At 27.1% G+C, this 14,785-nt stretch overlaps 1 protein-coding gene across 4 annotated transcripts; it reads left to right on the plus strand.

Annotated features, from left to right (window-relative positions):
• The first annotated feature begins 118 nt into the window (after positions 1-118).
• Positions 119-12,968, plus strand: BORCS6 (BLOC-1 related complex subunit 6). 4 transcript variants are annotated; one of them, XM_087154199.1, is made up of 6 exons: positions 119-249; positions 1,480-2,504; positions 6,016-6,191; positions 7,749-7,832; positions 7,908-7,984; positions 12,905-12,968. In XM_087154199.1, the coding sequence occupies exons 2-6, from the start codon at positions 1,640-1,642 to the stop codon at positions 12,960-12,962; spliced, it is 1,260 nt and encodes a 419-aa protein (XP_087010325.1). In that variant the 5' UTR covers positions 119-249; positions 1,480-1,639; the 3' UTR covers positions 12,963-12,968. The 4 variants fall into 4 exon arrangements, with proteins under 4 accessions (XP_087010325.1, XP_087010326.1, XP_087010328.1 ...); XM_087154200.1 differs by having other exon boundaries at positions 191-330; XM_087154202.1 differs by having other exon boundaries at positions 221-1,050.
• Positions 12,969-14,785: the final 1,817 nt, after the last annotated feature.

Below are 14,785 nucleotides of genomic sequence, written 5' to 3' on the forward strand. Positions count from 1 at the left end.
TTTAAATATATACGAAAAGTAAGATTTTTAATTGTAATCAGAAAAAAGTATTATATTTTATAATTAATAGAAATTTTTGAGTTAAAAAACATTATTTAAAATTGTTATAAATCTAACAGCCATTGGTTTTGTAATACTTATCTTTTAATAAGCACTCATTATATACGAGTTTGAGGGTGGCAATAAAGACGAAAGTAAATAAATATGGAGTTGTGTTTTCAGCAGATCGAAGTGTTCAGAATTTATTAAGTATAAAAAATAGCCTTTCTAATACAGTTGTTAGAAATTTATTTTATTAAAAACATTTGAGACCTTATAGCAATGTTATTTGTAGGTTCATAAATATAAAATTGAAATTAATATTATTTTGTCGATCCGCAAAAAAGGATTTTGAATTGCCAAATGATTTTCAACTTTTTAAAATTTTGTTTCATATAAAATGAAATATTTTAGTTTTCGCACAGCTAAAATGCTTCTAACTGATGGATTTTTGCCGTTGATATGATAATCCCCCCTAACTAAGTATATGTTATAAAATTTTTGAATGTTAACTTAAAATATTTAAATGATTTACCGTATATCATATCTAATACAATTTGTTTAGCTTATAATTTTGAAGATAATATAACTATCTTTAATTTTCAAAAATAAGTTTTTAACTTAAAATATATGAGTTCTAGAAAAAACACTAAAAACAAGAAAACTATAAATATCTTGTAGAGGAGCTACATTGTAGCTTTAAAAAAGAAATGCATAAAGTTTTGCATTGTGTATTATAATAAAGTAGACATCTTATTAAATGATTTAATGAATAATTTATTTAATAATTTTGGTCTTTAAAGTCAGATCCTTACTCTGATCAAGTTTAAAATTCCTTTTTTTTTCAGTCCATCTATTTCTTTTATTAGTTCTTATCTAGTTTTGGCTGAAAATCTTTCACACACACATCAATTGATAATGATACTGGCATTGCTTTTTTGAAGATTGATGTAATTAGGAAAATTCATCTGGTCTGTTGGTGTTTTGAGCAGGGATAATATGATCACCAAGGTGCCAGAAGGTTTTTTTAATTGAATTTTTTAAAATAATAGTAATGTTTTGCCTAACCTTATAAAGTAATTACTAATCTCCAAGTAATTATTTTATGTGTATTCCAATTATTCAATGCATAAAATGTGTTTAATACCTATTACTTTTAATTTTAATGAAAAAGTTCAGTAATAAATATAGTGGGGGTGGGGACAATACTAAAAATATTTTCCATCACAAGTAAAAGTTTGTCTTTAAACAATTTTATATAGCACTGAATCATTTTTTTACTTAAAATGAGAAAATAAAAATATCTTCTGTTTGATATTTAAACCAATTGAATTTTTTCAACTCCTAATGTATGGCCGCGATTTGAACCACTTTTACAACTTGGTTCACGTTACAAAATCTTGACCATTGATAATTGTTCTATTATTTTTTTTCTTTCAGGTTAAATGATTTGGAGACATAAATTGGAACTTTTTTCACGAGTTTATGGACAGCCAGGCATAACTGCGAACAACTGAATAAGATATCATTTTCACTTCATGAAGCTGTCTTGAAATATTCCAGATGTTAGACTGAAGCGATTGCTTCCTTGTTATTCAACATGAACAATGAAGATAGTGTGTGTTCAGCGCTAGATAATAATACAGTGTTACAGCCAGGAGAACATTTAGTGAAAAATTCGAACACTCGTCAAGGTCTGGGAGCTTATTCCAGTCAGCAAGATGAAGAAATTGATGCTTTGCATGAAGGGAAGGAGGGTGGTACAGGACAAAACAGTATGACTATGTCTTATGGTGAAATCACTCTAGATCAAGAATTGCGTAATTGTAGAAAGAGCAGCAAAAGCCCAGAATCTGAAACAGCTGATGAGCATCTTGAGAAAATAAAACAATACGGCTTTGACTCGGCTTTTCAGCAAATGTCCGACTCCATCGAGCATGATGCTGCCTCGGAATGTGAGGATAAAATTATAAGAGAGGATTCTGAGCGTGAGGATATTGATGAAGATGTCATGTCCGGCTCCTACGGAGAGATTTCTTTGGATCGGGAGTTGCTCAGCTCAAACAAGAATAGTGATTCCCCTAGTAGTAAGGAGGATTTAAAAATGGATGAGAATAAATTGACAGAGGACACTGTTAAGGAGAAAAGGAGGCCGGATAGTTTAGTTTTGACTCAAAATCCGTTAAGTCATAATGAGTATGTTGGTACAAGTAGAGAAGAAGGCGTTCAACAAATGCACAAAAGCCAGCAGACGTCAGAGTGTCGCACTAGCGCCGAGGTCTCCCCTTCACTTAGCTCAGAGGAGTATGCCTTACATTCCATGGGTCATGCCCGTAGTGGGAGTGACACAAGCGGCCTTTCTGAATTGCAGGGTACACTGACTGTTGACGGTGACCTGGTCACTTTTGTTGCTGAGGATTTGCAAGAGAAGATCAAAATGAGTAGTCCTGTTTCACGTGTCACGGGTAAGTGTTTTAAGGTTAAGCTTGAAGGTGAAAGTGCTAATGTTATATCTCTCTCCTAGGGTTTATGCACGGATGAAAGACTTCCGCGAAAAAGCAGAAATCCGCTTTTTTCTCCCAATTTTTTAAATATGAAGATGCAGAGTATAGCAGTTTTGGTTATCATTTCAATTAATGTTATTATAAAGCTTTTTTAAAATTTATTGTTGTGTTTTTGTCGAAGAAAATGGTAACTTCGTTAAGTCATGAAAAATTCTTGAAATTAGTCATGGATTTGAAAATATAAAATTTAGCAGATACCCTGTGTAAGAGAACGACACTCTCTATGTCTCTCATCCTCTGACACTCAGGTCAGGGATCATTCAAATGCGTGGGAGTAGAATCAGAATTCTGATAAACGTCATTAGCAATTCAGCTTGGCAAAAATTAATTAGATGCTAACAGTGAGAGTTATGTGAATTCTATAGCTTGCACATTTTATTTTTTCTACTCATTTCTAATTTTATGGTTGGAAATGAGCGGTAAAAAAAATCTTAAAAAAATAAATAAATAAAATGCTTAATTTTCCTATTGTGATTTTTATGTGTTTCCTTTTTAATCGTTGCTTTTAGGCATTTTATTTTCAACTGTTATTTTTTATACGTTTTGCATGCGCTGTTTTCGGATCATTAGTGACCTATTACCAACTCTTGGTTGACATAAAAATATTTTTGTTGGTATAATAATTTTGTGATGTTGATAAATCCAATAATAAGGTGAGCTTGAAAAAAATTTTCATAAACCATACATGTTGCAATGTGTTAATGCTGTAAACCATAAATGTTGCAATAAAATTGGAAAGTGCACTGCAAGAGAGTATGCTGTAACTTAATGTGAGGGAAAAGTCGAAAAAATTTCTCACCCTTGAAACACACTTTGTATAAGCAAAATAAGTGAATGAGATTTTAGGCCATCAACTGTACAATATAAAATTGTACAACTGTACAGTAAAATTTTTTTTTAATTTTAATTGTTTAAATATTAAGTGTTAAATCCAAAATGATAGGCGTACTTATATATTTGACAAAACTAATGGCAACTATTTCATAAAACTCGGCATGTGTCGGAGGGGATAAATGAAGTCTACATATGAACAAAACATAGAGATAGGTATGCAAACTTTATTTTGCTCCCTGTTATTGGGGATTGCTGTGCTAATGCAAATTATATTTTGGTAGAAACATATCGGAGCTCCATTGTCATCGGGCTAACCGTGAAAGATTTTATAGTTCTTGCCTCCATTTTGCATAAATGCTGAAGATAAAGGTGACTTTCTTTTTTAAACAGATGTCTTCTTTTTTACTTGAAACTGCATTCTTTTTCATGAGAAATTGAAAGTAACTTGCATTTCAACAAATATACCTAGATATTTTTTGTATTAAAACTAATAAAAATACTTGTATTTAATTTCAGAAATACCTTTAACTGTAGCAAAATGACATAACATTTTGATCACAATCTATTTAAAATAATACTTTTTTTAAAATAAAAAATTACCCAATTCTCGCCAATTAAAGCGATACATACGGTGAAGCATCTACTCCGTAGAAGTTGAGCTCATGCTGCCTCTAAATCATTTGTGATATGTTTTGCACTAACAAGGCTAGAGGAAATTTTATACCAGTTTGTTTCAAATTAAGGTTGTTAAAATTTCATTCCATGAATATAAGCCTAAATGTATGTATATGTATTTTATCTTCTCAAACAAAATTATATTTGATGAAAATTATTAAAAATCGCCCATGAAAACAACCAAATTCTTCTGCACACATAAATCATTAAAATCTTCCTTTATAAAAGAGGTAGAATTAAATAAAAAAAGCCTCAAAAATGTTTTGAGTTATGCCTTTACGAATCTACTAAACACATAAAGATTGAATAAAAAAGGAGGAATGTATAAATTTTAACTCTCATTTACTCAAATTCACTAAAGTGTCACTTAATTAGTACTTTCACTAAGCTCTTTATTAGAATTTTTATATTCATTTGTTCATTAATATGTAAATAATATACACTTTAGTTTTGAAATAATTTATAGTTATCTAAAAATATCTGTAATTATCAATTTTCTTTTAAACTTATTTTGATCTATTTTTATATTTATGAACCTATTTTCGAGGGTAAGGAAATTCTGGTTCGGAAAATTCTTATTGTATGTAATGATGCGCTGATTTGTGATCTACTTGTTTCGATATTAATTTTTTATTTGTAAACATTAAGTAGTTCCCCTTAACTTTTATAGTTGTGGACAAAGTAGTAAATAACAAGGTTTTTTTTTTGTTGCTCTTCTTTGATCCTTCTTAAAAATAGTTTACGTGTGTACTGTACCAATAGATGTTTTAACTTTTTTTGCTAAATGTTGTTCTGATTTTTATTTTAAACCACTAGGTAGCAGGCTGTTTCATCATAAAAATCATTTAATTATTTAAATATCTATAATTTAGTCTTATTTCTAATCACATTTTTTTTTCATAGCTGCAAGATGTTTTTAAATGTACTGAAAACTCTTTCTATAATCTGTGATAAGCGATTCTAATAATTTAGAATTTTTTATCTTAACATTGTATGGTGGTTTGAACATTTATGATGGTTTTGAGCCGGAATCTCATTCAGTCTCAAAATCTTTTACCCAAATTGTACCTGATCCATAGCATGTATAGTTTGAAATCGTTCACAATCAATCCTTTTTTAGATATTTTAAAAGAAAGTGATTGCAACTTTTAATATTGAAAATTTTGTATTAAAGTATTTAATTAAATGTGATTTAATGCGATGTTTTTCAATTTTATAAATATCTTAAAATTATATTTTTGTAAGTGATTTTGTTGATAATTCCTACAACTTGGATTACTTTTTTTTTTTACCTTTAAATAACAATGAGAAATATTTATATTTCGCTTTTACTGTAAAAATTATTTTACCTATTTCATTACTTTACAAAATTTGCATATCTTATGATTTTATATTTTTTGAAAAATGTGCTTACATAACTTTAAATCTTTGTATGTTACAATTATTAATTATTCACAAAGTTTAAGGTAGTTTTTACGTTAAAAATATAACCTTTTTATGAAAATGATTGCTAACGTGGCATATTTAATTGCAAAAATGTTCAAATTTGTTGTGATAAATCTGTTCTATCCGAAATTTTTTTCCATGTTTAGGAAGTTTTGAAATTATTTGAAATGTAGTATTCCTACATTTTTCTGAAATAATTTTGAAAAGTTGTATTCATTATTTTTTTTTTATTAAGTAGAATTTATTAAATGTTTTTGAAAGTAATAAAGAACACTTTCCAGTAAAAAGGTTAACTTGTATTGTTTATTTAGTTCTAAAAATATTTGCAATTGATTAACCTGTTAAATTTATTTTATATTTTCTTTAAAAAAGTTTTACCCATTTTTATTGCAACAATTTTCTTAGGTTTAATATTGTTATTAATTACAAATGTAATTTATAAATTGTTTTCCAATAGATACCTCCTCATTTCCTGGCTCTCGTTCTTCTACTCCAAGCCTCTACAGGCAAGCGCTGCAACCGCAATTTCATATTGTTGACCCCCATGTGATATCAGATCTCGAAGCACAAGCAAAAAAAGTTGCAACTGTCATTGATACAATGCTAGAGAATCTGAGTGAAACGTTACAAAGTGTAAGTTCACCACATTTTTTCAGGTGCAGACTTTACAAACGTAGGTGGGCGAGCAACAATGAATAGTGACAAGTTATCTAAAAATAAATAAATAAATAAAATTTCAACATTTGTTTAGAATTACAGTTTATGCATAGCAGAATATGAAATAATAATTTCACTCATTGCTTTGACATTCTGTAAAATAATAAACTGAAAACCAGCAAAAGAAACTGATTTTTTTTTCATTCCTAGAATTCACTATGTTTCAAAAATAGCAAAAAAAAGCTACAGTAGAGAACCGATTATCCGGAACGATCGGGACTATCGCTATTCCGGATAACTGATTTTTCCGGTTTTCTGAATCGCTACAAAAAGCCGTTTTTTTAGTGTTAAACCCAACTAAAAAAAATTTTTTTTTGGAGATAATCTTAAAAATAAGAAAAAACGATGAGGTAATACACTAATGATTATTTCTGAAATGATGGTAAGGTAAACATCTTTCAAAAAAGAAAGAAAATTCCTAAAATCTTATGAGGAAAAAAAATTTTTTTTTTTAAAAATTGCTGGAAAATTTATCGAATTTCGTTCCGGTTTTCTGATTTACAGATAATGGGTTCTGTACTGTACTATGAAAAACCTCAAAAGAATAACTGTATCTTTGTTATATAGTTTTCCTTTTATGATGCAAAAATGGGTTGTGTGGCGCTGTTTTTTTTGGTTTTGCCGAAAATGGTCGACAGAGTATTACACAAGTACCAATGATTCTCATAATAAATACAGTGTCTAAAAATACCTGGAGTTGTTTTAAAATCTTTAGGTATTCTATAAAAGTTTTAGGTTTTCATTAATTAACATGTAGAGTTATTTTTTACACTATTAAGAAAAATCATACTTTGAGGCCTTTTTTCCTTGTGATCAAACACTTTAGTCAGTGTAAAATGCGCTTTATAACAACTCAATTTTAAACAAAAATATTCACTAACTAATATTTTATATTTATTCTACTTGACAGCCTAGTAGTATTTTTCCTCTCAGATTTGTAAAAAAAAAAAAGGAAAAAAAATTACTAGCAAGGAAAAACAGAAAAATTGTTTGGCCAATCTACAGATATATAAGCTATATTTTAAAAATATTTAAATAATTCTCTTTAGTTAATTTAAGAATTGAAAAAAAGACAAAAAAAAAATAAAATACAAATTTTTTATTTCTGAAAATACTAGTTTTTTTCTTCGATGCTGTAAAGGGACAAATTTCACTTTTTAAATCTCAATTATTCTATTTCATCATTCCATTCATTTAAAAGTGTATAAGAAATGTTCATTTAAATAACAAATTTTGTTTATAATTTTTATCTACCTTATGTGTTAATTTAATTTTACCTTAGACATGTTAGATTGGGCCGAATTTTTTCAATGATAGATTTTGCCTGTGTTAAGATCTGAATTGTTCAAAAAAATAATTTCTGCAATTCATGTTTTAAGAAGTGTAAACTGTCTACAACTATTTTTATTTTTGCATTATATCGAGTTTATAGTTTCGTTAGCAAGTAAAATTGATGCTTTTTTTTCCTTCTAGTTTTCCTCTCTGACATTAGCTTGTATGGAAACCTATGAAAGTTCTGTTTGTAAAACTTGTGATGCCGTGGATGCCAACATAAAGGTAATTTTTGCCTTTAAAAAAAACTGTTTATTTGTTTTTAAATTTCAAATTTAATGACTGGCTTTTAAATTTCAGTCCGTTTATCAACTAATGGCTAAGTGTGAAGAGTTGAGCAATTCAATGCAACCCTTGTATAAAGTTTCTGCTGAAGTGTATCCTTATTTATGAAGTTTATGTTACAATTTATTATTTGTTTTATTAATTGCATAGCTACCACTTCTTTTGGAAACTGTTGAATTTTAACAGTCTCTACAGGGTTTTACTAGGGCAAATTTACTACCGTATTACGGTACCTTAACAAATTCAACTTAAGGAAAAATGGTAGTTTCACGGAATACTTTTAAAAAAGCAAGTTCTAAGATTCTCCTACCTGACCTCTTAAAATTTGTTGTTGTATTCCTGTAAAAACGATAAACCCCGGGTTAATTACGCATTTCGATTTGAAATGGAACCCTCCCGCTGATCGCTATTATGAATGCTTTTCTGAGGAAAAAGAGCTCTACTAATATGTAGCATGTGTTTGGTCAGATAGTGCGGTGTGGTAAGCATAACCGGTCTTTTACGCCATATTATAGCTAGCTTTTTTTTCCGCAGAGTTTCTTAAAATGAAATGACGAGGCTGTCCCTCTGTAAAGTTTACAGGAAGTTGAAATTTGAATTATTATTTTAAACATTATTCTAATTTTATTCCAATAGACCTTTATTTTTTAAAATTATTTTTAAACTTTTTTCTCTGCGAAATTCTTTTTTGCATGACCTAGTCTAAAATGTTCTCATAATGAGGATAACTTTTAGTGCTAGTACTGTTAAAAGTATGTTTTTATTAAATTCAAGTTGAAACTTGACTACGAACAATGATTTTTATGGATTTCTAAATTTGGATGCAATTTTAAGCCCAAACTTTTACTATAGCAAAATTGTTTTAGAACATATGGGACAAATATATATATAGAAATTTACCAGTCATAAATGATTTTTATTTGTGGAGACAATTTTTTAAAATATTTTCTTATTTTACCATATTTTTGTGTTGATTTTTTAATATAATTTTTAGTTTTCACAAATTATGTCTAAATTTTCACATAATAGGTAGGGTGACCTGGGGTAATTCCTGATCAAAAAATGCAAACATGTATTTTGTGAAAAAACTATTCAAGATAGAATTTTAATAATTACTGGAAGTTTGAGGCTATATGAGATGAGTCCTATGTTATCTTCTTTTGTTTGAAAATCTAATTAGAATTTAAAAAATTTTAAATTTTTAGTGATCAGGAATTACCCCTTCTCTTGATCACTTCTGGGGTAATTACTGATCACCAGTTTTTATAGTAAAGGAGCTGTTTAAAAATAATTATACAATGGTAATAAACAAATAAGGCATCAAGATCAAACAAATAAATCAAAAAGATATGTTTAAGGATCTAATAAAACGATTTATTTAAAAAGCAAGAGAATAGATTAACACTTTAAATTTTCCAAAAATCTTTGCATCATGTCATACATTTTAGGCAAGTAGCCAACTAATTCTCATGTTCTGCTGAAACATAAGAAAGAGTTCACACACGGGTTTCTTTTGCTGGATTTTGTAACTTCATTAAGTGAGAGTGTAAAGTTAAGTAAGGTATGTCAACAGCTCTCACACTGAAATTTTCATTTTCAATCATTAAAAAAAATTCACTAATTTTGCTTTCTAGAGGCTTAGTTTCCTTTTTAGGCTTATAATTTCTCACCATATTTATATTCGGCTAATTTATAAACTTAAAAATTATTCTAACAATGTACACACATAAAATTAAGATAGAAGCAAGGTAAGACAAACCAGAAATGGTGCAAATCAGAACACATTTGTCTTGTATACAGTTAAAAACAAATTTTGTGATTACAGTTAAAATATATTTTATAGTTGTTCCACTTAATAAATATGAACTGTTATTTAAGAAAAGACAATCAGCTATTTATTAGCTATATTTAATACTATTTATAAAAAGAAATGACAATGATTAGGAATTACCCCAGTGATCAATAATTACCCCATCTGTAGAGGGCAACATTTGATATAGTTTCCCATAATCAATTATAATGTTTACAGTAAATGTGAAACAATTAAACAAAAGATTACACTATTTTCATATCAAAGAAAAAGAAAGTAACTCAAAATATTTATTATTAAGAGAAGGAGGGGGATCTTTGCAGAAATGTACACATTTTGAAACTTATCTTTGAAAAGGAAAATACAGAAAGCAGTTTTAAATATACTTATTTTGTTAGATTAAACAAAAAACTATTATTAAGTAAATGTAGTTATACTTGAGTAAAGTTTACAAGCATTCTTTCCATGTCTCAAATTTTAAAAAAAATAATTTTTTTCAAATAAAACTTAAGTGATCATTATTTACCACAGAAATAGAGTGATCGTGAATTGCCCCAGGTCACCCTACCTCTTTAAAAAACCTAAACAGACCCCTGCTCTAGTTTAATCAAGAATTCCACTGTCTTATAAGTGTTTTAGAAATAAATTCTTAAAATTAGGAAACTTCATAAAGCGTCATAATTTTTTTTCTTTCAGCTTATTTCTTTCTTACTTGACAGTTTAAAAAAGCAATCCTGTAAAAAATTAAATTAAAATATTTTTTTTATAGTTTTATATTAATCAGTTTTTATTTTGACTCCAGAATTTTCAAATTATTTCTATTGCTAACTTAAAATTTTTGAATGAGTTCCTAATCATTAATTTTCATTTAAAAAAAGTTTAAAAATTTTTAATATATTAAATTATGACCTGAGGAATGTAATGAATAAATTTAAACATTTTTAATTGAAGTCCATTTAATGTTGTCTCAAATTGAAATAAAAAAAATATATGTATATATATTGCATGTTGTTTTAAAAATCATTAAGAAGATTCTGAATGTGAGAATAGTCTACATATACATTGGATAACAATCTGCATACATTTTCTATTATTTCTTAAAATCTACTCTATTTTCCTTGTGTCTTTTGGAAAATAGAGGAAATATTTATTTTATAATGTAATATAAATATTTATTATAATATTTATTTATTATTTGCATGGAAAATTATAAAAAAAATATTTATTTATATTTAAAGACAATTTCAATTACTTATTTGTGTATTTGATAACTTATTTCTCTTTTTATTTATTTATTTTCTTATACAAAATCTGGGAATTAATTTATAAAGACCAATGTTTAATTTTAAAATTTGGCTATTGCAAGTAAAATTTATCTGTTTTTGGATATTGCTCAAACCATTTCCATTTCTGAACCAATAAGTTGACATTCTTTCTCACAGTCATGGTTATTTCAAGACTGGACATATTTTTTGATCAATTAACACGATCTAGCTTTGTTTACCAGAATTTTCAGAAACTTTTAGCTCACTAACTCAAAAAATTTATTGTTCGATAATAATGTCACATACATTAAATCAACAATTTGATCATGTTGTTAATTTATTCTTTCACAGCAAACAAGATAAAAATAATAGTTAATTTTGTAGATCTTTTTGTTCCAATCACTGGATAATAAACCACTAATTTTTTCATGAAGCTATTCATGTGACTACTTTATTTTTTATTTTTTTGCTTCATCATTATTTATTTCTTGTCTGATCTCTATAAATATAATTCAATAAAAAAAATAATCATTTCGCAATAGTTTCAAAAATCACTTCAAATCAGCATATCAAAATGTTAGGGGAAAATGAAAACTCAATGCAACAAACAATAGTACAAATTTTGTTTAAACAAGTAGACGCTGAAATTCAATCAATCCCATCCTTTCATTGCAGTGCAACATCATTACTTAATCACTTCACAATAATTTTGAAAAATAATGTTTTTGTAAAAATGTAATATTTGTATAAAATTAACTAGAAAAATAAATAGAAAATGTTTGTATAAAATCAACCTTTTTAAGGAAAAAAGATCATTTTAATTTAAAAAACAAAGGGAAAAGAAATATTAATTGATGAAATTTAGTCTCTTAATTTTTTCTCAAACCTGGTTTCAGTCCTGAATAGTGACACCCATGGATTCACAGTTCACCTGAATTAGGCTTTCTGAAAATTTTAATGAACACAATTCCATGTACTACCCATGAATGATTGCTTCACCAGTCAAAACTGCACCTTTAGAATATGGTTGCAGTTGTCAGTACTTTCTAAAATGGAACATCAGCCATCGCTGAACTGTGCAGCTTAATATTTTTAAATTCTTAAAATAGGTTAGAGTAGATGAGAGACTCAGTGAAATTAAAATTAATAGTCATTGACTGTTGATCAATTTACTTTTGATTAAAAAAAGTATCCTTCAATGTTTGTTTATTTACTTTTTTATTCAAACAGGGTTGCCACTCCACAGGGAGAACCTGGAAAATACTGGGAGTTTAAAAATAACCTAAAATAATTGGGGAAATGCAGAGAATTTTGATTTTTTCTTTACTAACTGGGAAAATACAGGGAATTCTGTTTCTTATCTTTGTCTTTAAAAAAAAGGTGATCACTCAAAATGTAATCTATGACATATTTAACCATGATATTTCATCTATACTAAACTATTTCATTTACTATATCATTATTTTAAGTATGTTCATCTGTTTTTCCAGCAATTAAAGCTAATAAATATGGTTATCACAGTATAGCTCACACAAGAGCACTGTAATTGTTGTTTCCTTTTAATATATTGTTTAAAATATGTACAGGGATTTTTTTACCAGATTTGAGTGGAAATCCTGTCAAAATAATTCAAATACATTTGAAAATTCACTACTTTATATGGTGAGCAAAAAATGTGTTGTTTGAAAACTTATTTTATATTCTGATACATAATAATTCATAAACAGTTATAATAAAATTATTTATTTCATCTATTAATACTTTATAAATATGTTGCTTTATTTCATTTATTTTCTGAATATCTTTAAGTAATGTTTTCACCATTATTTACTCAATAAATTAGAAAAATTTAATTTAATCTTGTATTTGTGTGTTTTCATTGTTTATGGTGTAACAATTCTTTTTTTTCTCATTTGCTTACCTTAACCCAATTTTAGAAAACATATTAAAAAGATGTTAGAGCAACTGGAACATATAGTGGAGCACAAGTCTTGATTTTTTTTTTTAAAAAAAAATATTGATATAATTATGAAATTTGATGTATCTTTATGAATGAATTTTAAGTTTAGACACCCTTTTAACTGGCCTCCATTTAACTGAATGTCTGATTTCAGTGGTTAAAATGAAAAATTAGCAGTCAACTCAAATGATTTTAAAAACAATTGTAAAAAGGAAAAAAAAATTGAGATTAAATAGTCCTTTAAAGTAGGTGGAGAAAAAAAGAAAGACAGGGCATATTGATCGAATGATTACAATAGTAAAATATGTTAAATCTTGCTAAATGAGTGAGTGTATATATATATATTTTTTTGTTTTGCATGTATTTAGTCTCATAAAGGAGTCTCATTTATTGTAATGTTATCTATGCACCAAAACTTAGGAGATAAAAAAGCATAGGATCTTTATTAGATTACTAATTTAACTTTTCCTTTTACTTAAGTATTTATTTATTTTTTTAAAAAAAAAAGAAAAAAAAACTTGTATGGTGGCATACTTAAAAAAATTTTGCATTTTTTATTTATTAATTATTACTTATATGGATTCTTATAAATTTTAAAAATGCATATTAAAGTTGAATGCTTTAAGTGTTCATTGTAAATAATTTTGGCGTGCAAAATAATTATCCTGCTTAGTTTACTGTATCAATTACAACCTATGCAATGTTTTTATTATTAGGGTTTCATTGTTTCTTTCATAAATTACAGCCATTCAGTTCAGTTAAATGGAGTCTGTTGTATCCTCATAAATATTACGTAAATTTTACAAAATTATTTAAATTCATATTCTTTTACTTCAAATTTGAAAAGGAATGTGATTCCCAATTTTCAAATAAAAAATTAAATGAATTTTTAAAACAAATGCCTCTCTAGTCAGTAATTGTATCAGGATTTTCATGTTTTAAAATCAGGGTAGGCACTCTCTCTTTGAATCTGGAATTTTTAGGGGAATTCATATTCAACTCTAGAAATTCTTAGAGTACTAACAGTGTAATGACTAGACATAATTTTATAAGTGTATTTTAATCCAATACTAGACATTAAAGCTCTTTTTATGTATATAATCGATCATATCTTATAAAGAAACTTATTCCATTGGTTTGGTGAAATCTGTGAAAGTTGATCAGTCATTCTTCATTACTTTTGCAGTCTAGTTTTGAAAAATGCATCAATTGAGTAATAAATAAAATATGAGTAATTTTTTTATATCATTTGATATATATCATTGTTTCTCAATCACTTCTCTGCAGATTTATATAAATTGGTTTAGGCTTAAAATATTTTTCATTGCTTAGAGCATGTGAATGATTATTGATCAGAAACAAATTGGTTTAAAATTTTTTTTTTTTTAAGCTCCACAATTTACATGTGTAAAGCCATGTCACTAAAATATTTTACCAGTCTTTCAGGTTAATCGGGTTGAGAAGCAGTGTGTGATAGAAAAAAATTACTCATCCTTCTTTATAAGTTGTCATATATTTCATATTATAATTCTAAATAATTAATATATATATAAAACAAATTAACATCACTTTAAAATTGTTTTCAGAAAATATTTTATTTAAAATAGATTAATTACCACATTTGAATTACTATTTTAGTAAACTCATTAGTTAAAAAAAAATATGTAAAAGGGTTCTCTGTTAGTGATGCATACTGGCTATTTACTATAAATAATTTCTTAAAATATCACTGCATGTGAACATATATTCGATTAGAAAACTTACAATATGCATTTTAACATTTTAACATTTCATTTTGATATACTTACAAACCTATATTCTAATAATTCTCATGAAAAAATGAAACAGCTTTTTCTGC

Source organism: Parasteatoda tepidariorum, chromosome 10 (genome assembly GCF_982258835.1).
Source record: "Parasteatoda tepidariorum strain Cologne lab strain chromosome 10, Ptep-v5.0, whole genome shotgun sequence".
Taxonomy (NCBI): Eukaryota; Metazoa; Arthropoda; class Arachnida; order Araneae; family Theridiidae; genus Parasteatoda; species Parasteatoda tepidariorum.

Bases quoted from the DNA above. Each gene is read 5' to 3' on its own strand.
- BORCS6 (XM_087154199.1), top strand. From the start codon at position 1,640: ATGAACAATGAAGATAGTGTGTGTTCAGCGCTAGATAATAATACAGTG. The intron at 2,505-6,015 runs GTAAGTGTTTTA...GTTTTCCAATAG, and splicing joins TCCTGTTTCACGTGTCACGG to ATACCTCCTCATTTCCTGGC. The intron at 7,985-12,904 runs GTATCCTTATTT...ACCCAATTTTAG, and splicing joins TATAAAGTTTCTGCTGAAGT to AAAACATATTAAAAAGATGT.